The 27,040-nt window shown below is 39.5% G+C and overlaps 1 protein-coding gene across 1 annotated transcript in view; it reads right to left on the bottom strand.

Annotated features, from left to right (window-relative positions):
• DDX10 (DEAD-box helicase 10) overlaps positions 1–27,040 on the bottom strand; it is a 248,652-nt gene that overhangs the window by 82,166 nt on the left and 139,446 nt on the right. The window contains exons 14-15 of the mRNA XM_075546562.1: positions 16,784–16,903; positions 10,324–10,485 (exon numbers count right to left, since the gene is read on the bottom strand). Of these exons, the coding sequence (XP_075402677.1) occupies positions 10,324–10,485; positions 16,784–16,903 (282 nt within the window). The remainder of the gene's footprint in view (positions 1–10,323; positions 10,486–16,783; positions 16,904–27,040) is intronic.

Raw genomic sequence — 27,040 nt, 5'->3', positions numbered from 1 at the left:
CCTTGCCTTATCTATCTAAGGAAGGGAGGAACAGGGATGAACACTGGGTCTGTGAGATCAAGGTCCTCGCTCGCTTAATCGCCAAACCCTACGACACCCCACTTTTTCAGTGGAAAACCTATGTAGCTTTGCAGATTCATGAGTAGTGCTTTTATCTTAGAAAATGGATTAGATAAATAATGTTGCATTTTCTTTTGTGAATGATAATGGTCTGCTACTATCTGAGCCTTTTCAACTTGATAGCATTTATTCTATACCTGATAGCATTTCTTAGACATTACTTAATTAACTTTTGCCAGTCATCTGTGCAGAAGAAACAGATAATGAACCACATTTTACAGACACCAAAAAATCGTGTTGTAATTATTCTATAATTGGCTTCTCCCAACACATTAAGAGTATCTGAAAATGGCACTTCAAAGGCCCAAAGCACAACATCAATATGGTCACATCAGAAAAACCCTTTCTATCCAAGTAAACATAGCACCCTCTGCCCTGTGGCTTTTCATTGGACTATTTTAGTAGTAGCAGGGAAGAAAAAGAAAACATTGGTAATTTTTTTACGATTAGTACTGAATACCAGTACATTTATTACAGCCACTAACAGATATTTAAGATTTAAATCAGCTATCAGAATTCACTAAAGGCATGGTGGCTTCGTGGCAGGATTCTTGCCTTCCACACAGAGACCCACGTTCAACTCCCAGCCAATGCACTTCCTGCACAGACGTTACTTGGCTGCCTGTAGGGGCTTGACTATCGTCAAGCATGTCTCAGCCATCTTTTTTCCCAGCAGAGTCATAGACTAAGGGCAGATTGGGGTTGGGGGGGAGTGTGGCAATCTATTTTGGGGAGAGAAAACTCTAATAAAAATCCTATTGTTCACAACAGGTCGATCCCTTTGGGCACAGGGTCTCTTATGAGTCAGGGACGATCTCTCATCAGCTAACACAACAATGCCCTCAGCAGAACTCCCAGGTACACGCAAACAGGGATGGTTTCTGCCATATGTCTCAGGCAGAGGAGGAACAGTTGGGGACTTTAAGACAGAAAGTGAAACATGACACCAAAGGAAGATATTTCCAACAGTACGGTGAAACAAAGGGGCAATAATTTTAAGTAAACCATTTGAAAATGTTTTGTATTTTAAAAATCACTCTATCATTTCACTCTTCAAAGGAATAAAAGGCAAAAGAGTAGACAACAGTCTGTAAACAGAGGAGCAGAAGGACATGAGCGAGAATTATGGCAGCCACACTTTGGGAGACTGACATAGAAAAGAAAGGACAGTTTTCTTTGCTATGCTAAGAAAAAGTAATTTAAGAAATCATCAGAAGAAAATATGAATGACACCCCCATACTACTGAGTTGGTTGCAACTCAGAGCAACCATACAGGGCGGAGTAGGAGTGCCTCAGTGTGTCTGTGGTTGACAGTCTTGAAAAAAGCAGACCGACACATCTTTCTCCTGCTGAACAGTTGGTGTCATCAAACCACCAACCTACCACTTAGGAGCCTAAGACTCAACTCACTGGGTAACTAGGGCTCTATGTAAATGGTAAATTCACCAAGTAACAGTCACCATCCAGTCTGACCCAGCGACCCCCAAATAAATAGGAGGTGCTATAAATTAGAAAACAACGATAAAAAGACTAAAGTGCATTCACTAGAGTCTATAATTATATCCAAGTATACAGTATAATTGAATTTTATTAGATCCTGTAAATGAGGTGGGACTTTTTCTCTAAAATTTACATGAGTCCAATACTTTAAATCTTTTACTTTCTTATTTCATTTTTGAAGGCAGATTGTTACCAAAACTATTTTATATCACAGAAAAAGAAGGCAAAATTTTATCTTTAGTTCTGCCATGCTACAAATGATTAAGTATAAGGCAGGCATGAAATTCAATAATGAAAATCAAATTCACAGGGGACAAGAAAACAGAAAATCACATTTCAAGGTACAAAATACTTCTTTTATAGATGTTATTATATTTCTTTTGGCATCTCACAGTCTTTAGCTTCCAGAAAAGTGTTATGAAACAGGAATTTCATCAGCTACCGAAACTATGACATTTAAAGCTCTTTCTTTCATTCTACAGTGATACTTGAAAATTTGCTAGATCTAGAATTACAACGCACATGTTTCAGAAGGTAGCAGAAGCATAATCCACCTGAAAGAGACTCAGGAAATGATCACAGGTTCTTGATAAGGAACTGAGACCCCAGCTAACACATAGGGAAGAAGCAGACATCTCGCCCGACTTCAGTATGATAGGAACATTTTTCAGAGTACAAGTGGTTTGATAAAGGGGGCTGAAATAACTTTTTAAAACGTCAGGACCTAAGAGACAGCCCCCTCCTAGTATAGAATGAATTCCTAGTAAAACCTAACACCCACCCACCCCCACCCCCCGACACACACACACACACACACACACACACACACACACACACACACACACACTCCTGCCCCCAGGAACTCAGAACAAAAGGCTGAGCTTTTGCTTATTCTACAGTTTGAATATTTTTTAAATGGTGTCTTCTATGCACCAGTAACAACTAAAAAACAAGATGAAGCAATAAAAAAACTGATTAGCATGGAAACACTGACTTAGTAATTGATTCTTTCAAATATTTGCTGAACCAACAATGTACAGGCTCTGGGTAATGATGAGCATCATCATCTAGCCTCTCATTGCTTCTGATCTAGGACCCAATCCCTTTGTCTCCTTAATTCCACAAGGCCAAACTCTGCTCCCTGCTCCTAACTTGAGTCTCCCAATAGCTAATCCCCTTCAATCTTCCAAGCATTCTCTCTCAAATACCATTTGCTAGTTTGTTTGCTTGTTTAACAGAAATTCCACAGAAAAAAAGAACTTAGAGGTTAAACCCCCCCCCACCCCCCGTTGAGTAGTTGTCTCTCACGCTCATTTTTATACTCGATGTGGAGGAGGAACAGAAGCAGAGAGTAAGCACAGAAACTTTCCAGGCAGCCCTCACCAAACCATGAAGCGAAGGTTTCATAGTAAGAGGCCGGCTAGTTTAGGAGAGGGTGTAATGGGATGAGGGCTCAAAGAAGCTGCCGCTGGGCAGAGAACCTTTTATATATAAACTGCATCCATAATGTCCATTTTAGAAATCTGTCCCAGGTTGCTTGCCCTTGTGACAACATCTTTTTCCTTACTAAAATTCCGGAAGGCCCTGTGAGCCAGACCACATAAAGCCGTGACCTTAGACTCCTCTGGCCACTGTTACTGAAAAGTGGATTCCAGTGACAGCGTGGCTATGCAATGGAAATGCAGGGAAAGGTGTTGCCTGCTTGGGGCACTAGCCTGTACTATAGGCTATATCTGTACTACAGGTGTATTGTAATGTAGAACCCTGCTCTTGAAAGATACGCGCTCCTCACTGTCTGCCACTACATCGCCAAGTCCTTCCAGCACTCTCCATTCTTCTATTCACTGGTTTCATCATCCTCCGTCTTGCTATTAATTGTTTCTGGAAACCTTAAGAGACACTCTCTGCACACATAGCTTATGGGTTGCCATAAGTTTGACCAAGACTGATGATAACCGCGTAACAGCACCTTTCTAAGAGTCCCAGGGCTGCGTTTGCAAGTTGTGGGTCCTTGGATGTAGGACGCTATGGGCCAGGTCTACTCTGCCCCAGGGGGTCACTGTGAGTCAGAATTGACTTGACTAGTGGTGGTGCCTTAAAGAAAGTACTTAACCCTTCTAACTCTCAGTTTTATCTCAAGTAAAAGAGTTCACTGTTAAGATGTAGGAAGACAATACATTCCTGACACAGTGTAGGGCACATGAAGCCGGGTGGGCTGCTCAACACAAAGGAAGCCGCTCAAGCCCACCAGCCGCTCTGCTGGAGAAAGATTTACAACCTCAGAAGCCCGAAGGGCCGCTCTACTCCGTCCTACAGTCACTACGAGTCACAAGTGACTCAGCGGCAATGAGTTTGTATTTGAGTTTCAAGGTAGGGTACTGCTCAACAATCACTACTATTATTGATGCTATTGTTAATATTCTTAGGATCCTGATTACCGATTCTCTATTTCTTAACTATGAATTTAGGTTTGAGCACCAGTAACACCGGTGTTGATGTTGAATTATGCGCCAACTCAATTCTATCCCAAAATATGGAGTTTTACAAAGAAGCCTGTCTCTCTAATTGCTCCCTAACGTTCTAATACTAGTGCTAGCATTAAGTAGTACCTGGAGCGATGCTGTTTCTTCGAGGCAAGTAGTCCAGAGTCACCTCTAGACGTGGTTGTGTTATCTAAATACACAATCTGATATGGATAAGGCACGGGGGAAAAAACAACAACAACAAAACTGTTTTCAAGGGAATGAGAGAGACCTCCCTAATAAATTGCTCCTCTACATTCTCTCTCAACTGTTACAGCAGATATTATCACCCTCAGTACAAGAAATCTTTCAGAGCTGAGAAGGATGGCACTCGCCACAGAACAGATTCTCATTCCAGTAAATTAAAAACCTTTCAGTGATGCGATCCACTGCCCATCTTTCAAAAGCCTAAATGAATTGTGAGAAAACAGAGTGCTGCCAGGCTAGATGAATGCTGTGCCTTACAATTCATTAATGGTTTCATATGCTCAAATTACAGCTTTTGCTAGAACTTTATTCTGATGGATGTGTGCACCAGGTCTAGTTATGCACAGCCATCTATAAATCCGAAGCAAAGCTGATGGCCAAAATGGTGGTTACCTACAATGGAGTCTGAAGAAGAGCAAATAAAGATGCTTATTGGGTGACGCAGTGCAGGTACAGGAAGGCTCTTGAATGCCACAAGGTGAGTGCGTCTGGGTGTCGATAAGCAGGCAGGTGAGTTCTACTTCCAGTGATGCCATGAAGGCATGTGGTGCACTTTTTAACTTTTTCTATCAGTTAAAATCTTTATAGTTCAGTAGTTAATCCTAAGACAAAGGTATTTACATGAATCATAGTAAAATTTACACAGCTTTCAGAACCCATGAGATAAAAAAAGAATCAGGGATGACTAACACTGTAGAGAGAAAAAATAAGTGGGACTAAATAAATGACTGACTAGCATATCCGAATCCCAGTAGTGTGAAGATTTATATTTACAAAGCAAAAATAAATAATTGTGTTAAAAACAGTAGTTGCTAAAAATGCAATTTAGTCATTAGAGCAAAATTCACTTATATTTCAAATGCATGCCCTTCTTATATCCAAATATAATAATGAAATATTTTTAGCATGCTGGAATATAATTCTAAGGCTTTGTGTGGGCTTCTAAAATTGAAAACAATTTTAAAGCATTGTTGTGAGATGCCATTAAGTCAAGTCCAGTTCATAGCAAAGAAAGGAAACACCACCTGGGCCTCCCACATGTTATGCTTGACCCCACTGTTACAGGCCCTCTGCCATCCCTTATTTTGTTGCCACTCTACCAAGCACAATGTACTTTTCCAAAGAGATGTGAAATACAGACGAGTGAGCGGTTTGGAGGAGTTTCCTTTAGCATGTAAAAGTATTTCAGGCACACATCATATTCTCAATGTGTGTCAAATATCTCTTCACCTTTTTCTCTATCTTTATGAAGTAAAACTTATTCCGAGAGCCTAAAGGTAGCATTTTAGATGTACTTTGGGGATATAGGGTCCAACTCAGTATCCTTTTCTAGACGTACCAAAATTATGAGTGACAGCTTTAAAGGGAAATGTTTGCCCTAGGCAAAACCTTAAGCTAGAAGAACTAAAAACTATCACTAGCATTAACATGTACTCTGCATGAAAAATAAACCTAATCCAAAAAAAATGCATTCAGCTAAAGCAATAAATTCACTAAAAATAAATTCTCCCCAATAACGTGATTTATTAAAATAAATAAATAAATTCTGTGGCCATTCGAAAATAAGTAAAGAAGTGTTATCATCAAGCAAAGCAAGAGAACACATTTATCAAGGGGGGACACTACAGCTCAAAACTCCGTTTTATACACAGCAAAGGATGGTGTTATTCTCGTTTCGTTCCTAGGCCCACAGAGTGAAAAGGATCTTTCTGATCATATGGCATCAAACCCCAAAAAGTAAAGAGTCTAAACTGGTGATTAGCATTCCAATTTGGAGTGGGTAATACCATAGCAGGGCTCGAACGCAGGCATCTCACCTTGCAATCTGATAGTCTCTCTACAGAAAACTACTCTTTCATTATGCCAAAGTTTGCTATTTGGAAATATTACATGTGTCATCCACATAAAAATCCAGTGCATACAGTTTGCTGCATTTCAGCACCTGTCTAGGGTTTCCATATATGGGGACTGGTGTGATGGCAATGGTTTTTTACGTTTATTGTGTCTTAGATATGCCACCACAATAAGCATACCAATTCCAAAGCACTCAGAAAATGTATGGTTTCTCTACTATACTCACACAAGTAAAGCCTAACTAATCATCTCACTAACGAAATTTCCCCAAAAAATCAATCATGCGAGACTCAAAACCAAACATCCAAATATCCTGTCGGTGAGTTGATTCGGAATAACAGATGCCCACAGGGTAAAGCTGCAGTGGGTTTCTAAGGCTAGAAATCTTCGTGGAGACAGAAAGCTCTACCTTTCTCCCGGAGTGGCTGGGGGGTGTGAGCTGCCACCAGAGCCCCACTAAATAACAAACACTGAGCAATTATAACCTACATGCTTCAGCTTCATTTGCTATCCTTTCTTCCCAGATATTTTCAGTTAATAGCTACTTTTCTTAAAAGAATGATTGGGCTGGAGGGGGGAGGAGGGATTTACTACTCTTTAAATAATTACCAAATCAAAGAGGAGCCACAAACTCTAAGAGTCCTATATATGGGCATCAGAAGACCCAAAACAAACAAATAAACAAAACCATATTATTGAGAATGAGGAGGGTTGGAGCAGAGAACCAAAACCCATCTGTAGACAATGAGACATTCCCTCACAGAAGGCTCACAAGGAAGGGATGAGTCAACCAGGGTGCAGTATAGCACCGATGAAACTCACAACATTCCTCTGGTTCCTAGAGGCTTCCTTAGCTCCCATTCCCATGACCCAGTCCTGCCTTCCACCATATAGACCGGAGCATGTGCACGGGTACAGATAGGAGAACCCAGGAACAGGAATGGAAGTAACGGTACCAGGAGGGTAAAGTGGGGGAGGAAGGGGGAACAGATCATAATAATGGACACATAACACACACACACACACACACACACACACAGGGGGCCAAACAACAGAAACTGTGGGGGAAGACAACGGCCGATGTAAGATACGAAAACAATAATAATTTATAATTTATCAAGAGGTCATGAGGGGGAGACGAAGGAAAGAAAAGAGGAGCTGATACCAAGGGCTCAAATAGAAAGTAAATGTTTAGAAAATAACAATGGTAACATATGTACAAATATGCTTGATACAGTTGATGTGTGGATTGTTATAAGAGCCCCTAATAAAATGAGCTGTTAATAAAAATAAATTTAAAAGAAAGAATCCTGTTCATGGATTATTAGATTCAGTAGAAGCATCAATTTCCCATAAATTGCTAGAGATTATCCTAAAATTTACACGAGCACGCAAAAGAACTAGAATTGCTACAACAATCTTGAAGAAGACTGAAAGGAGCAGCTTGGGCTACAGCTAATGAAGACAGTGTGACTGGTGAACAGACACATCACTCAGTGGAACAAAGAGAGCCTGGAGCAGAACCAGACAAACGTGCATGCGGGAGATCTGACGCAAGCACAGAAACTACAGCGGCATGATAATCTCTTCAACAAGTAGTGCTAGAAAAAAAATCAACTTTTGTCCAGACTAAGACTGCTAACTACCTACCTACCATTATAAAGGCTTAAAGGCAAGGATGCCCTCTGGGTAGTGCTTGGGAATGTGAATGGTAAACAATTCCCAAAAATAACACTTGCCCTAAACAATTCAAGTGAAGCTCCTGTACGTTCGCAAGTTTAAACTGCTTGCAAAACACAAAGAATTGGGACTTTTGTTGAATGCTTGCTTCTTTCTGGGAGTCTGGATTTCTGGTACACAGGCAGATGAGAGGCCCCCAATAAAAATTTCCACATCGCAGAAGATGAAAAGATGAAGTACAGACGTTGGAGAAAAGTTTTGCAAACTAAATATCCCCGTAAGAGACTACTATCTAGAATCCAGAAAGAACTCGGGAGTAAACGACACAAAGCAAGCAAGCGAGCACACAAATCAATTTAGGGAACAAGCTAAAAAGACATGAAGAGACATTTCACTGAAGCGGAAGAACAGATGTGGAAAGAGCACATGACGGCGACACTGGCTGGTTGGTAGCTCCCATTAAGTCAGTGACTCAGAGCAACTCTACAGACAACAAAGAGACGAAAATCACAATGAAATATCACAAAATGCCCATCAGAGTGGCTAATATAAAAACAGCCAAAAGACCAATTGCTGTGAGACCAAAAGAAAACCCTTGGACCACTCATCCATTACTCGGGGGAATGAGAAACGGCACAGTCCCCTGGAAAGCAGTTTGCCAATTTCATTAAACAACCGCCCGCCCGCGTGTTTAGGCATTTATCCCAGAGAACTTATGGTCACATCAGAGCTTGGTATACATGTGTTCATAACAGCTTTTGTCATAGGCATCTCAAACTGGAAATAATCCCATGCTTTTTGATAGGTGGCTGTCCAACTGTGATACACGGAATACTACCTAGTAACAGAAAGGAACCAACCACTGACAAACATAAAGACCTGACAAGTTTCCAGGAGATTCTGTTTACTAAAGCCAGTCCCCAAATGCTAAATACTGCATGATGCCAGTTTATATCATATTCATGAAATGATAAAAACGGGAGAAAGAGAGAATCAGATATAATGTATTATATCATATAACCTGCATGTAAACCTCCCATTCTCTCAAAATAAAAACTTATTAAAAAGCAATGACAATACTAAATCAACACTGAGACCAAAGGTGGCGGAGACAAGATTCACAGAAACTGACCTCACTGGAAAGGCGAAAGGAGTACATAAAAAGACGATTAAAAACAAAACTATTAGCAACAAGCACCGAAAGGAAGACCAGATTGGTATGTTTTCATTTTCGTCCACTGAACACATGCTAGCACAAACAGAAAAATAATGATGCTACCCCAAACCATAAGGTCAGTATCACGCACCAGATACTCTAACAACTGGGAAGAAAGGCGCTAAGGAAAACAGAGAGGGAAAACATCACAATCTGTTGGAGTACAGGTTTGAGGCAGGGGTGCTTACTAGTCTACGGCTCTGAAAACAATTGTAAAACAGTTACACGACAAGAAATTCTTCTCCCCTCTACCACAGCTCCTTGAAGGGGCCTCTTTCACCTTCTGCTGCAATCAGATAGCTTGTGCACTCAGTACACAGTTAAGAGGCTGAGCAACGAATAAACTGACACCGAGAATCGTTCCCAGCAGGCAAGTTTCCGACCCCCGCGGGTCCCTACACCATGTCCATTTCACGCTAAACAGAGGCATACTTGAACGCTATGAGGAGTTGGAAAGCCTAGATAATCTACTACAATATGTTCATATGATGCCAATGGAAACCAAGGTAGTTTAGAGGGTTATATTAGGCCTGTTTTTGTTTGTTTTTTTGTTTGTTTTTTAAGGCATACATATGATGTGCATTCTTAGAAAAAATATAATTTAAAAAGCAATCATTTAGTCTCAAATCACTACTAAAGCATTACTGGTTAGGATGCTATAGTTAGTGATGCTTCCAATATAAAAAAAAAGTAAATACTAGAAAAAATCAAAAGTTTACTTTTAGATTGGTATGAGATTTAAAGGTTCTAAGAGAATGATTTACTATATGAAGAAATATTTTAGAGAGAGAATTAGCAATAATTCACAATAACTTAAAATAATCTTATATTCATTATAATACCTATAATATAAAAATCTAAGCTTTTCCATATATAACATTAGAAAACTAGATGAAAAAGGTTCAAGAAATTCTGCAAAGGATTTTTACTTTCCAAAACTTAATACTGATCCTAAATTCTAGCTATAAAACAGTTAATATTTTATTATAAAATGTCCAGGAGAAAAATATTACTAAAATTTTAAGACTTGTACTACTTACTACAAATGTTGTTCCGTAAGTTTTGTTACTTGAAGCATCTTTGTCAGGGGAAATATAAAACTTTATATGTTTGTCACATAATATATATCAAAAGCACCTGAAATAATCTCCTTGGAGGGAGAGAAGATATTTAGGCATATCTAGGAACATCTTAACTTCTGAGTATTGAGATGGAAAGCTTACCCGATGCTTTGCCTTAATTTTCTTCCTATATTCTTCTTTGTCAAATTTATCCTCCTCCTGAAGCCTTTCCTTTGCTTTATCCAAGTTGATACCACCAGTATCGTCCTCTTCCTCAGTACTCTGCACCATGGATTTCTGCATGGGTGGCCACTGTTGAACCAACTGGGAATAGAAAAAAGGGTAAGTGTAAGGGAGGGAACATTAACACAAGGCAATTTCCCTTGGGATAACGACTTCCAAATAGTACATATATACTCACTTACAGCCCTAAAAGCTCTATTGCTTAGCTTCCCACAACTCTGTTCTCCAAATTATCCCATGGAACTTTGGTAATGCCGCACTTTCCTCGTTGGCTATGGCAGTACTCTGCCGTGAATGAACCACTCACTATGAGTCGGCATCGACTGCGCGGCAGTGAGTTGAGCTGAGCTCTTCTCTCACAGAACCTAATCTCCTCTCGGGCAGGCATCTGTCTTGTTACCAGACCCTGGCACATGCTGGGTCCTCAGGACTGACCGATGACTGAATGAGGCACACACTGGCCAGGACAAAGGACTGATAAGAGCAAAGCTAACAAAGAAAATTAGCTTGGGTTTCACAGGCCTGCTAAATTCCTAGTATTTTCCACATACAGTTGATGGTTAGCAACAAGCGGACAGAAAATAGGAATCAGGTGGGCTGGCTTAATGTCTTGCTTTTGTCACTTAGGCTACTGCATGATCCTAAATAAATAAAGAGGTCTGCTTGAGTGTTGTACTTATGTGCTATGAGTCTGCTGACTCACAGCAACCCTATAAACAACAGAACAAAACACTACCGCACGTCCTGTGGCGTCCTCTCAATTGCTCTTATGTGTGAGCCCACTGTTGCAGCCACTGCGTCCATCTGTCTTGTTGAAGGTCTTCCTCTTTTTGGCTTACCCTCCACTTTAACAAGTTTGACGTGTTTCTCCAGGGACTGGCTACTCCTGTTAACATGTTCAAAATAGCAAAGACAAAGTCTTACCATCCTTGCCGTTCAGGAGCCCTCTGGCCATACTTCTTCCAGGACAGATGGATTTGTTCTTTCAGCGGTCCATGGAACCACTTTCAACAGTTGTCTCCAGCACAGTTTGAATGCATGCACTCTTATTCGATCTTCCTTATTCAATGTCCACCTTGCACGTGCATGTGAGGCAGTGGGAAATTCCATCGGGTGCACTTTAGTCCTCAAAGTAACATCATTGCTTTTCAACACTTTAAAGAAGTCTTCAGCAGTAGATATACTCAAGGCAATGGGTCATTTGATTTCTTAACTGCTGCTTCTAGGAACATTGGCTATGGATTCAATTAAGATGAAATCCTTGACAGTTTCAATCCTTTCTCTATTTATCAGGATGTTACCTATTAGTCCAGTTGTGAGAACTTTGGTCTTCTTTACTCTGAGTTGTAATCCACACTGAAGGCTGCAATCCTAGCTCTTCATCAGCGAGTGCTTCAAGTCCTCCTCAATTTCAGCAAGCAAGTTGTGGCATCTGCATACCTCAGGTTAGTAAGCCTTCCTCTAATATCTAGCCTGAATTCTTCATGTAGCGCAGCTTCTCTGACTAGATTTTCAACATACCGACTGAATCAGTATGGAGAGAGGATACAACCCTGATGGACACCTTTCTTAGTTTTGAACTATGCTGCATTTCCTTTTTGTTTACTCACCTGCCTCTGGTTCCAGGTACAAGTTCTGTAGGAGCACAATCTAGTGTTCTGGGATTCCCATTCTCCTCAAGGCAATAATTTGTTGTGATCCACACAGTCGACATAAGTAGCTATCATTCTGATAGTCTGCTTTCAGCCAAGATTCATTCGATATCAGCAATGGTATCCCTTGTTCCACATCTTCATCTGAATCTGGCCTGAACCTCTGGCAGCTCCCTGTCACTGTAGTGCTATAACCATTACTTGATCTTCAGCAAAATCTTGCTTGTAATGTGTTATCAATGCTGTTGCTCTATAAGTTGTGTATTCTGTTGAATGCACTTTTGGAAGTGGATAGAAATATGGATCTCCTACTTTTTGAAATGGATACAAATATGAATCTCTTACAGTCAGTTGGCCAAATAGCTATCTGCCAAATCTTGGCATAGACAAGTGCGTGTTTCCAAGGTTTCATCAGCTTGTTGAAGCATTTCAATTGGTATTCCATCAATTCCAGGAGCCTTGGTTGGCTAATGCTTTCAGTTCAGCTTGGACTTCTTCCTTCAGCAGTAGTTCAAATGGGTGAATGTCAACTAGTTCTTTTTGATAGAGGGACTCTGTGTGTCCTTTCTATCTTTTTTAGATGCTTCCCATATCTTTCAATATTTTGCCCATAAAAACTTTCAAGATCGCAACTTAGGGCTTGGATTTTTTTGCTCGTGTTCTTTCAGTTTAAGAATCAATTATTCAGGTCTGTCTAAATAAGATAGACTGGATGAACAATCTGGAGGAGTAAACAACAGGACGGACAGTTCCAGGGGGACATGGGAGAGGGGTAGGAGGAGGAAAACGTAGTGATGTTAACAAACCCAGGGGCAAGGGAACAACAAGTGATCCAAATCGGTGGTTAAGAGGGTATAGGAGGCCTGGTAGGGCATGATCAAGGGTAATGTAACCAAGAGGAATTACTGAAACCCAAATGAAGACTGAGCATGATACCGGGACAAGAGGAAAGTAAAAAGAAATAGAGGAAAGAGCTAGGCGGCAAAGAGCATTTATAGAGGTCTAAATAAAGGCATGTACATATGTAAATATATTCATATATGAGTATGGGAAAATAGATTTATGTGCATATATTTATAGGTTTAGTATTAAGGTAGCAGAACAACATTGGGCCTCCACTCAAGTACTCCCTTAATGCAAGAACACTTTGTTCTATGATGCGCACCTTCCCGACACAATCGCTGAAGACAAAGCGGGTGAATAAGCAAATGTGGTGAAGAAAGTTGATGGTGCCTGGCTATCAAAAGATATAGCATCTAAAAAAAAAAAAAAGATATAGCATCTGGGGTCTTAAAGGCTTGAAGGTAAACCAGCGGCCATCTAGCTGAGAAGCATCAAAGCCCACATGGAAGAAGCACACCAGCCTGTGAAATCACAAGGTGTCGAAGGGATCAGGTTATCAGGCATCATCAGAACAAAAAATAATATCATTGTGAATGAGGGGGAGAGTGCGAAGTGGAGACCCAAAGCCCATTTGTAGGCCACTGGACATCCCTTTACAGAATGGTCTTGGGGAGGAGACAAGCCAGTCAGGGCGTGATGTAGCAACGATGAAACATACAACTTTCCTCTAGTTCCTAAATGCTACCCTCCCAATATCATGATCCCAATTCTACCTGAAAATCTGGCTAGACCAGAGGAAGTACACTGGTACAGATAGAAACTGGAAACACAGGGAATCCAGGGCAGATGATCCCTTCAGGACCAGTGGTGACAGCAGCAATAACGGGAGCGTGGAGGGAGAGTGGGATGGAAAAAGGGAACCGATAACAAGGATCTACATATAACCTCCTCCCTGGGAGATGGACAACAGAAACGTGGGTGAAGGGAGATGTCAGACAATGCAAGATATGAGAAAATAATAATTTATAAATTATCAAGGGCTCATGAGGGAAGGGTGAGCAGGGAGGAAGGGGAAAAATAAGGAGCTGATGCCAGGGGCTTAAGTGGAGAGCAAATGTTTTGAGAATGATGAGGGCAATGAATGTACAAATGTGCTTTACACAATTGATATTATGTATGGATTGTGTTAAGAGTTGCTTGAGCTCCTAATGAAACGATAAAAAAGAACCACTCGTCTTGATGACAACACATGTGCAAATGTGCTTGACACAATGGATGGATGTAAGGATTGTGATAAGAGCTGTATGAGCCCCCAATAAAATGATTTTTTTTAATAAAATGATTTTTATAAGGGTTTATTTTTAAAGAAAAAAATAAGAATCAATTATTATCTAATACTTGATTGCTGGAAAGAGGAAGTGTTTTTGAATGAAAATTTGTAGATGCACACATTGCAGGAAGGTTTCTCCCTCCTCTCACTCTAGTTCTGGCAAACCAGGAGAGTAACAAACATTACCACCTAAATAGCTGTACCAGCAGTTCCTGGGACTGAAGAAGCAATGAGAGCGCCTGGCTCTAACAGTAAGAATCCCACCCTTACTCTGACTGCTGCCCTCTATTACTATCACAGAGCAAATACTCAGAGTGGGCAGCTCTATGGGGAAAAGGCTGGGCTTTCTACTGCAATAGACAGTGATAGTCTCAGACAACCACAGGGGGCTGCTACGAATCAGCATCGACTCCACGGCAGCGCGCGTGCATTGGTTTTGGTGGGTAAAGCCAGTAAGAGTACTTCAGAGTGCTCTATCAGAAGTGTCAGCGTGGCTGAATGCCAAACACAACTTCTATCAGCAAGAAGGGTTTGTGTGTTGAAGCATTTTATAGTTAAGGATTTACACTCAGCTTGGAGCTAATTGGTATAATCTGTGTAGTTAAACTTAGCACACTAAGGAACTCATTATGCTAAAAGCACGTAAGCATCTAATGTAAGTACATTTCATTTCTGCCTACATCTTAAATGATGACCTCTTTTGAGTGATTTCATAAAGGTTATTTATCCATTTCATGAGTTTCCTCTGCAACTTTCATCTGACTTGCACACCATTTTATTCCATGTTATTAGTGCAAATCTAGGCTTTTGCTCAACAGAACATCGTGAGTTGTACTTCAAAATGTAAACAAAATCCTCAACACTAGCAAAGGGCAATTCGGGCCGCGTTTACATTAGTGATGATGAAATATGTGATATGATGGGAATCGCACGTGTAAAAGGCTGTCGTGTTATAGGGATGTTAGAGAATGATCCATGACTCACAAGCAAACTTTTGTCTATGGGTTTAGAATATGCCAGAGTGCTCCAAAGGCTCAGGGATGGTGAGACTGTCACACACACGTTAGCCATGTTATCAGGAGGGAACAGTCCCTGGGAAAGGGCATCATGCTTATAACATGGGGTTGGTGAAAAAGAGGAAGAACTTGAATAAGACAATTGGTGAGTTAGATACTGTTCTAGGATGTTCGTGATACAAAAAGAAACAAAGTCAAGAAAACACCTTCCTAGTGTAGTTTACACTGAAGTGTAAAAAAATGCAAAAGTACAAAATAATTTCTATCTATGAAGGTCAATATAGCAGGATAGTGGGGATCAGATTATGATGGAGGTGTTGGGATAATGAGAAAAACTAGTAGGTTAATGAGAATAAAGTTAGGGGATTTTGGAAGACTGCTACAACTACTAAGTAGCAATGGATGATAATGAGTCTCTTGATCTTGTGGATTGATTTCCTCATTTAAAAGTGAAGATATTTAGTACAGTGACTGTCCATGAGAGAGTTCAGAGTGGTGCCGCTTCCCTACTCTAGGGTTACATTCACACTGAAGCCACGGTCATGGTGAGATTAAACAAGGCACCAAGGGTCTGGAATTACTTCGAAGCAGAGAATTTCCTCCCCAAGCCAGTTTAGTAATAATAGTCTTTCAGTGTCTTCGAATCTGTTCTGACGCACGGTGGCCCTACCTACAGCAGAATGAGACCCTGCCCTGGTCCTGTGAGGTCCTAGAAGTCATGACTATACTTGAGCTTCCTGTTCCAGTCACTGTGTGAATTCATCTCTTCGAGGGATTTCTTTTTCACCAACTCTCTGTCAAGCATGTTATCCTTTTTTCAGGGACCGGATCCCTCCTGATAACATGTCATGTCCAAAGTACATGAGATGGATAAAGTGTCACCACTCTTGTGGCTAACAGAGCACCCTGGCTGTATTTTTCCATGGTGGATTTATCCCTTCTTCCAGCAGTCCGTGGTAGTATTTAGCAGGTTTCCATTAATGCCATAATTTAAAGTCACCCATTCTTTTTCGTTCCTTCCAGCTTTTATATGCTCATGAGGGTACTGAAATTATCGTGGCTGGGGATCAGGAGCTGGGATCCGGGATCTTCAAAGTGACGTTTGCTTTTTAACACTTAAAAAAGAAGATATTTTTGCAGATTTGTCCTAATAATTAGAAACCTCCAAATAAGGTATGGAAATATGAGTGCATGCAAATGGGAGTGAAACAAACAAGCTGTGGCTAGTAGCTGGGTTGTTTTTCTTGTACGTATGTTCAAGATCTCTCTCTTCCCATAGAATATGTTGATGGAAACTATGACATCATGAGAAAATCTTATCTTTATAGATAAAGGAGTTTACAAAGTTCTAAAGTGACCCCTTTATATTATCGCCAATAAATATTTTGGTTTACTGCCATTGAAAAAGTCTTACCTACAGATTTAGAGTCGATGAAATGCCTACAGTAGCATTGGAAGGCCCTGCCCAGCATGCTTTAGAGAACCATTTATTGTTGTCATTATGTAATTATGTAATGTAATTCTTTTCAGACTCTTACCTCCCCTTCATCAGTAAATGTTATCTTCTTATTCACTTTAAAATTTCTCTTCATTACTTTCTTTGCTTCTGCTACTTTGGTTACTTTTTTCTTGATACTGGACTTAGGCGATTCTTTTTTCTGTGAGAAAATATACAAAAAATACAGATGATTAAACAAACGATTGTTTTGTTTTAAAATTTTAGCATTGACGGCATGCTTACAAAAATGAGAAAAGTTATTACTCATTGTCTAACAGGAAGCACCAAAAATGTTGACTACAAATAGAATTATTAGACTTATTAACTAATAGTCTCTTAAATTCTAGAGAGGTTAAGATATGAATAGGCTGAATTTTAGGCTTTTACATCATCGATTTCTACAAATATGTCATTGTGGTGATGTAAGATTAGAATGAACTTAAAACTATCACCCAGCTAGATATATAAAACAGGTATTTTTAAATGACTCTTCCCCAAGCACACTGTTTAAGATGAAAATATATACTTCGTTAGCAAAATGACTTTAATACTTTGTGATTCAATATTCTATCCTTGAGCATAGCAAATCACCATATTAATACTGAAGGTATAGCACTCTTTAACAGGATACAGTGATTAGAACCTAATTATATCCTACAATTAACTATAGATGTAAAGACAGCAGTTACCTATGTTAAGTGAATGGTAAGTGAATCATCTGAGAGAGGAAGTGCTTGCAGTCATGGCCAATGACAACTTCCTTTGAGAGTAATTCAATTTTGAGAAGGCTTTGAGATTTTCTCTCAAATTAGTGTAAGCAGTATCAATGCTGTTAAAATAGAGGACTGTTTTTCAATTATTTAAAGAGCTAGCTCCCTAGTTTAAGAAGCCATGGTGGTGCAGAGCATTAAAGACGGGCAGCTGTCCGCAAAGTGTTTGATTCTACCCACCCGCCACTCCACAGGAGAATCAGATGAGGTGGTCTACTCCGTTCCAATTACCTGTAGAGCAGCTCTACTCTACCCTATAGCGTCACTGTGAGTTGGAATTGACTGGACAGCAATCGGTTTAGTCTAGAGTTACCTGCCTAGTTGATGTACTTCACACCTTTTACATATGGAACAACCCAACGACCCGTAAGAAAGGAACAATAGATCTAGAAATCCAAATATTAAAAGTTTCAGGAAGAAATACATTAGTTACATCTGCTATATTATGGTAATAACTATGTACCAAAATCATGATTTATTTATCAGAGTAGATATTATTTATAATAATGAAGGCAATAAATGCTTTAAAATCAAACAGAAATTTAAAAACAATAAACATTAAAATATAGATGAATTTTAATAAGTTCATCTTGCATACTTTTAGATAATAATGATTATTATGAAAACTCACTAGTGCATCTCCAATAACAGTATAATGATTTAAGGATTGAAGGGCTCTGCTATGCAGGGCTTACCAACATGACTTTTATTATTTCTGGCTCTTAATATAAAAGAGTGGCTTCAGACCACTGATCAACTCATAACTAAGAAACTACTAATATTTCCAATCTATAAGAAGCCTCAGAAGAAATTAATTACATCTCAGATAACTACTTTTCATTATATCAGACAGAAACATGGAAAAAATAATAATTTATAAATTACTAAGGATTGGTTCGTGAGGGAAGAGTGAGGAATTAGCTGATACCAAGAGCAGAAGTAGACAGAAAATGCTTTGAAAATGATGATGGCAACATATGTACAAATGTGCTCAACACAATGCATGAATGCATGGATTGTGATAAGAGCCATAAGAGCCCCCCAAAAAGGTATTTAATAAATAAATAAATGATGCAATTTCAAAACGGAAAATACATGCATATTAATTGTAGACTATGGGTGTGTTTATACTGCACTGGTGTCCAGTGCTCCTCCCCCGAGCCCCCAGATTAGCTGGCGCTTTCTTCTAGTGACAGCCCCGCAACGTTCGACACCAGGTTTTTAATTGCTACAGTCCTCCAAGAGCCCTGGCCCTGGGTTCCAAGACTTCCTTGAGCTCTTCCTGAGGGTCTTTTTTAACTTAATATTTCTCTTCTCGGAAGCATATACCTGCCACCTTCACTGAGCACCTTAAGACATAAAACTTTTATAGGTATCTCAATACACACTATAATGTTCTTCATTTTCAAGTATAAGCTTCCCATCACACCCTCATTCAAAGGCCAGTGCTTTTTCCTTCCATGAATTTCTTTCTCATCAATTGCTTGTCAGAATTAGCACATGGCTTTCCTAATTTTAACATGCCTACGGCACTGCAACCGAATAATGCGGTTAATCTCTCCCACAGCCTCGAATTAGTCTAATAATATTCTCTGCGTGCAAACTATATTTTATTTTGCTTTCATGCTCTTTCCTTACCTAGGACTTGTCTGTAAGTGAGTTTCAGGACCAGGCAAATCATTCAGTGTGCTTAAATGTCTTATTTTATCACCTTAAATGATTCCTTTCACCTTTTCAAATACTTATACTCCTTGGAACACACAGGAAAACCTTCATATTCTTCCACTCACTATTTGAGGACATTTTCTGTGGTTCACTCTAACCGTCTAGGTGGGTTTGCTATCCTGTTGTGCTGGACAGGAAATATGTTTATCTATTCCTTCAATCTCCACTTCTCCCTCCCAAAAAAGAACCACTATACTTGTTTTAAAATCTCAGATAGTCCCTGTTCTTTTGAAATTTTGAAACCAGTCATATTTTGCCTTAGGAATCCAATTTTTAACCTGCCACTTTTAATAAATATTTCTCTATTAGGAAGCAGGCAGCTGGAAGCAATTTAGAGAAAAAGAGTCTAACACATACTTTTTTGCTATCTCTTTTTAGATTTTTAAGAAATGACAATGCCCATTTCATTTCTAACTTGTGCCCAAATTGACTGCATCCATTTCTGATGTCTCTTAAAACATTTGAATTCTCCTAGAACTTAGAAATTGTATAAGGGATATACAAAAAATTCAACAATATAGAAAAGGAAACAAATTTATTTCAATCAATTACAGTAGTCAAGAGGGAGAAAGGAAATGGACTTCTGGAATCAGAAGTCAAGATGATAAAGGGCCAAGTTAAAAGACCGAGGCCAAACCTGAATTGTGCCACTTAAAACCAGACACTAAATTTCCTCATCAACAAGATGAAAATAGATATCTCACAGGGAATTTCTAAGCATTGAAAGAAAAAGTATGTGACGGTGTCTTCAAAGTATTAACTTATATTAACAAAAAAGATACTTTACTTCATTTTGTACCAATGTCCACATACAGTATTCAATACAATCTTATTTTTTTTCTTCTGAAGAATAAAATATCCAAAAATTTGCCTAGGATGATCAAAAAAATTTTTGCATCCGAGTTAGTTTTTTAACACCATGTCCAAGATTCAGTTTCTTAAAATTCCTTATAGTTCAATGACTAACTAACCAAGCTATATTGATTTTTGACATCTTACTCTTTATTAATTATACTTCAAGCAAAACTCCAATAGTTTATTTTGATGGCAATTTTCCTTAGATATTTACACATATTATTTATATCTTATGTTACTTTATATTTATATATTTCTGTATACATCTAGCTTTTCATTTTATTATTTGGTTATTCTCAGAATACTAGTCACTGTGGAAGGCAGAAATATTTAGCAAGATTCCACCTAAGAGCTGAATTATGAAACCATTGTAGGCATACAACACGCAGGTGTCACTCTTTTGGGAAGCGCCTGAGTCATCTTCTTTCCAAGTATTCCCAGAGACCCAGTAAGAAACTTAAGTCAGGATTTCTCTGAACAAGGAAGCATCAAAATAACATTCAGAACGACTTAATTGTAGGTTCAAATGAGCATTAAGCAGTTGCCTCCAACACCTACAACAACAATTTGATCCAAAGAACAGTCTTTGAAAATTCATTCCTCATAAAAGTTTAACAACTTCATATAATACCAGTCATTCCATAAACTAGTCATTCAAAACATACACACACATATTCACCCTCTACCTTATAGAATCTATATATGATTTAGAGCCTACACAAAGTACTGTAATACGGGAATTAAGATAAAAATAAGACAAGGTCACTTTGGCGACACACTATTTTAAAACAACTTTAACAGATGTTGATGCTGCCTTACTGGTTCCTCCAGACAAGGTGATCACTGCTACTAGTTATCCACATTGCAAATGTATGGTGTTTTTCTCAAATTCTAACATCAGTAAATCTCAAAATATACATGGACTGTCTCTTAAATGGAAGATAATAACAATCATCACTAGCTCATCCAACCAACACTCACCAAGACAAGCATGATAACGTTTTCTTAGCTCTGTTTTTATATTGTATACAAACATTGGTTAAGTTAAAAAAAAAATGAAAGGTCAAGAACCGTCCACACACGTTTCCTCACAAATGTGCTTGGATCAGATCATGTAGTCTAATCCTTTAAAATTGGACAGACTTAAAAATAAACATTAAGTAATAATATACAAGGTCAAACCACAAGGGTTCTTTTTAAGACTGGCAGTGTTAAACACAGAATGTGAAAGAATAAAAAGGTCCTTCAAGATCTCCTAGAAAACCGACACTCACACATACCTCCACTTCTGGCAAGGTTGAGAGAAAATTTCAAGAGCATCCACCCAGCACTAGCAACGGAAGGGCGTGTTGCTGTTTCTCATCAACCCTTAATAAAGTCTTCATTTTAAAATGTCTGAATGCCATTGGAAGCTTGCTCATTTATTTGCTTGTTTTCTCTCTTTCTCACTTATCTTTGCATAGCTGTGTTAATTGGTCACACATAAAATGTTGAAGAATGGCATAACAACTTACACTAAAAACTACTGGCAACAATTCCCAAATAGTAATTAAAATGAGGGAGTCCCAGAAAGGCATTTGACTACTAGTCAGAGGTTGGTGTTTCCAACGCACGTGGGGCTCCCCAGAAGACATCCATGGTGATTTGTTTCCAAAAGTCAAAGTCTTTAAACCTATGGAGCAGTTCTATCTACACACCCAGCATCAATGGGAATCACAATTTACCTCAAACAAAATGGGCATTTAAGATGTCTGACTAATCCCTACACTTCATATGCTATAAAACAACCTATTTTTCTTAAATTATTCTCCCACTGATTATCCTACCTACATACCAGAAAATGTTCGTTACCAATGTCTTTGAAGGTGCCCCCCCAAAAAAAACCCCACAAATTTAAGTTTCATAATATTAATCGTTTATGATAGTGGGTGTAGAGGTAGCATTTAGGAACTGGAGGAAAGTTGTATGTTTCATCGTTGCTACATTGCACCCTGACTGGCTCGTCTCCTCCCCGAGACCCTTCTGTAAGGGATGTCCAGATGGCTACAGATGGGCTTTGGGTCCCCACTCCACACTCCCCTCATTCACAATGATATCATTTTTGTTCTTTGATGTCTGATACTTGATCCCTTCGACACCTTGTGATCGCACAGGATGGTATGCTTCGTCCATGTTCCTAAATGTTTCCTGCACCCCTCCCCCCCCAACTATCATGATCCCAATTTAATCTCACAAATCTGGCTAGACCAGAGGATGTACACTAGTACAGATGGGAACTGGAAACACAGGGAATTCAGAGCGGGTAATCCCTTCAGGACCAGTGGTGAGGGTGGTGATACCAAGAGGGTGGAGAGAGGGTGGGGTGGAAAGGGGGAACCGACTACAGGGATCTACATAGAATCTCCTCCCTGGGGGATGGACAACAGAAAAGTTGGTGAAGGGATACATCAGACAGTGTAAGATATGACAAAAATAATCATTTATAAATTATCAAGGGTTCATGAGGGAGGGGGGAATGGAGAGGGAGAAGGAAAAATGAGGAGCTGATGCCAGGGGCAAATATTTTGAGAATGATGAGGGCAACGAATGTACAAATGTGGTTTACATAATTGATGTATGTATGGATTGTGATAAGAGTTGTATGAGCCCCCAATAAAATGATTTTTTAAAAGAGATTAATTGTTTAGTATCAGCTGAGACCATTCTTTACCTTCTACCCTTAGCCATTTTCTCACAACACTTCTCATCTTCCACTTCTATTTTAAGACATTCACATTTTTATCCCTTTTAGACCTTAAACTCCCCAAGAATAAGGACTTTTTCCTATCTCTTATTTCCTGTACCAAGTGCATACATATAGTGTGCCTGAGTAAATCAATAATTATTTATAGAACTGAGTTGATCCCAGGCTAATCAAAAACACTTATCTTTGGAAACAACATTCATTTAAAAGATTCTGAACCATACTGTACTACTGCTTATTCTGATATCAACTTGTTTAAGGGGCATAGAAACAGTAGCAACAACAAATGTTCTGATTCAATCTCACAAATATTTACTAAGAACATGAATTCATGGTCCCAAGCTTTACTTTAACAATAAAGTGTGATGTGTACGAAGCAAGACCCTGGAAATGACCTCAAGAGTCGCTGTGGGATGCCTAGACAATGAGATGGGATTACCCACCATCCCCCGACCCTTGCCCAATTGGAAGGTTCACAACCATACTCAGCTTCCCGCAGGATTATGTTCTACGCAAAGCAGGCTCACCCTTCTATGAGTCCCACATCTCAACATGCTAGGCAGCTGAGCTTCTCAGGTGACCTCAGATACCCCTATCTGTGTGATCCGGGCAACTATTCGCTGATAAGGCTGCTCTACCACTTGTTCAATGAGAAGAGGACAGACAGGCTCTCTCCATTGTATTGAAAGTCTGAGCCATGGCCTGGCATCCTTCTGTGTACGCAGAGCTTTCTTTTCTCTCATTGACCGTCTTTCCCCAATAAAGTCTATACCGATATCCATTATGGGATCTGTCCTAAAGGCTGATGCATAAAACTAGGGCTAATCCAGGGGGAGCTGGCAGATCCGGGGTGTGCTTTTCCTTGCAGAGGTTACAAACAGCACTGAAACACAGCTTCCGGGTGCCGGCATTGTGCTACAGGCTCTGTACTGCAGTTACTCCAGACCACCCTAAAGACCCCGTGCCTGAACCCTACCTGTGAAAACTGACAACGAAACAGGGAAAACAATCACCCAGCTAAACAGAGCAAAGGCAGACTCTAAATAAAGGACAATACAAGTCTATACTCTCAAACTTTGAAGCTACCATTCTTCCTGGGTCCCCATAGTTTACTGAGTATTGACTCCAGAAACACCGGCTTCAGCAAAGCTTCCATTCACTCTCCAAGGCAGAAGCTCATGACCTCTCTCAAAGACAGTCAGCGTTTCTATCAGAACACGATGTACAAAGGAGAGCTGTTTTCTGGAACACCATAGCTAGTGTCTCTCTGTGTATGTGTGTGTGTGTTTGTTTAAAAATGAAATACATCCAAAAGGGAATAAAATTATTCTGTTCACTGAAAATGTATGTCTCTTTTAGGTGACAAGAAAGCAAGTAATGATGGTCAAATCCCACTCTGAGACAACCCCCAGATGAACAGATTCAAGGAGGCACAGTATGAGAGGTTGACAGGAAATGGGGGAAATGTCGTGAAATTGATGGTGGTGATGGTTGCACAACTCTTAGGAATGTGATTCAACTACTGAAATGTATGACATGTGAACTGTATATCAGTGAAACTTGAAAATAAACTTATTTTAATTCCAATATGAATAAATTTTTTTCAAGATGTCTGTGCTGGTACTGAAAATATGGGCTGTGTGTGTGTGTGTGTGTGTGTGTGTGTGTGTGTGCAGAACGTCACTCTAAGCTAAAAAGAAACAGTCCAATAGCAATTACAGGCAGAGGTGAAGTCAGCTTTGAAGAAAGTGATGAGTGCTGCGCCAGCTTCCAGGAAGACCAGTCCAGAAGAGACAGCGCGTGCACGCACACACGCAGAAGACAGCCAGGCAGAAAGAGACGGCGCCGTGATAAAGGCAGACCATCTGAGCATAAAATCACGAGAAAGGAAGGGGCGAGAGAGGACGAGATCTATAAAACAAACTCCGTTCGTGATTAGCAATGAGTTGTTTAAAGCTCTATACCCTACTGTTCAAAGCAGATTGTCTGTCCCCTCACCACCACCACTACCCACCAGCACACCCTCAATCAAACCATCAACTCTAAATTGAGAAAACTAAATGGTTAAAGCACCAACAGATTTGAATTTCTTCGACCATTAACAGGACACATGACGACTGTACATCTGAGGTCACCTGCAAATGCAAGATACAATACTGGAAGGAGTAAATCCCAAAATGAAGAGCTCTTTGTAACAAAATGGATCTTCGGGATTCACTGAGATCATTCCCAGTTGGTATGTTAGCAATACTGTATCCAATATATTCCAGACTGCTTCTTCAAAGATTTCAATTGTTTCACCCAAGTAATAATTTGAAGAATTTAGTTAACATATTAATAAAGGAAAACATTCAATAGCTTAATGATGATCCTAATATAAGATTTATCCCAAACTAATTTTGAGTGTACTCAAGCCCAATCAAATCAAGTAAACAGGTTGAACTGATGGGAATTTTCTCTATTAACGTGCAATTAAATCTTCACTGAATGTACTGAGAATTTCAGAATTATGAAAGCATGAAATTTATCAATAAATTGCTTCATTAATTACAAAGCTGCAATGTCAGATGCAAAATTACCTAATTAAGATCACAAACTTAAAGTGATTTCCTCAAAATAGAATACCTCTATCAGATATGTGGGTCCCTTTAGAAAACCTCATCCAACTAACAGCTATCTGCTTATTTTGGTTTTTGTCTCGGAATGAGTCGCCCCAATTCAGGAAAACCATGCTGCTCATTGTTCTGTCATTTAGAACACAGCTGTATCTTGATAAAGGTGCTAAAAAAGCAACTCTGTCTCATTCAGACCCACCCATGTGCCTCAGAGACTAAGACAGAGACAGAGCAAGAAAATGAATAGGAACATGTGTTGGGTGTCAGTGTCCAGAGAATTACTGTTCCAGAGTTTCAGCTTCTTTTGTCAATCCTCCAGTTTACATTATTTTATTCTCATTGGACAGTTGCTAAAATGCTGTGGGAAGCTTTCTCTGGAGGCAAAGAACATGGGGAGAGTGTGTTTTTTAATTTGGTAGTCAAGACCTCAGAGGCAAATTCCGGATCCATAATAAAAATCACGTAAACCAGGCATATCATTTCCTACTGGTCATTTCTAGTCGATATTTTGAAGGCCCTGGAGTTTTATATTTTATAATACATCTGAAAGCATTTTTCTAAGCTACTGTATATACTCGAGTATAAGACGACTCCAATATCAGCTGAGGCACCTAATTTTACCACAGAAACTACATAAAAATGTGCTGAGAACCATGAGAATATAGGGTACTTTAGATTCTGTGTGAAATTCTCAGCGACTGCCATCGATTCTAACACATGGGGATCCGATGGGACAGAGTAGGACTATCCCCTGGCCTTCCAATAGTTTACATCTTTACAAGAGTCGAAAGCCTCTTCTTTCTCCTGCAGCATGGATTGGAACTGCCACCCTTCTGCCCGCAGCTTAATGCTTAATCCCTTTCTGCAACCAGAGCTCCCTTTCTGTATGAAGGTAAGAGGGTTAAAACTGTAAGTTTAAAAAAGAACAAAGAAAGTTGAGTCTTGTGCATGGGAGCTTCAAAAGTTTCTGGAAATCTGTCATTATCTTTTTCTTTCATTTCAACAAACCTTTTAAAGATCCTTTCATTCAACCAGCACTGGATCACTACTGCACTCCGAGTGCTATTCCAGGTATCTGGGGTACAGAAGCGTGTTCACCCCAGTGAAGAGAGATGCCCACACACGTTAAGTGATAGGCAAAGAAGACATAAGCAGTAGGGACAAACAAATGCAGGGTAAGGGCTGAGGAGTGTCTGGGTAGAATGAACCAATTTTAAGCTGGGAATGTTGTTCTGGAGAGAGGCTAAGTGAAGAGAGGTGTCACTGCAGTGCAACAATTCAGAAAAGGTAAATGAAAATGTGTCCACAACTTGGAAGATTGTCATCAGTGTCACTGAACTTTATATGTAGAGATTGCTGGATTAATGCATGATCTGGTGTGTTTTCAACATAAAAATAATTTTAAATTAATTTACATATTTAAACATAATAAAGCCGTGCTGAGCTAAAAATAGATCTATTTAGAAATGGCTTATTAATTTTTACTGCTAAAAAGAACACAATCAACTTTTTCCCACTTTCAAATGAACATGTAGGTTCTGTGAGAAATAATTAAGCAGCTCCACTTTCCTCTTGGGACCTATCCTCTT

The sequence above is a fragment of the Tenrec ecaudatus genome, chromosome 4 (assembly GCF_050624435.1).
Source record: "Tenrec ecaudatus isolate mTenEca1 chromosome 4, mTenEca1.hap1, whole genome shotgun sequence".
NCBI lineage: Eukaryota > Metazoa > Chordata > Mammalia > Afrosoricida > Tenrecidae > Tenrec > Tenrec ecaudatus.
Note: the sequence above shows the minus strand (reverse complement) of the source record. Positions and strands in the feature narration are given on the sequence as shown.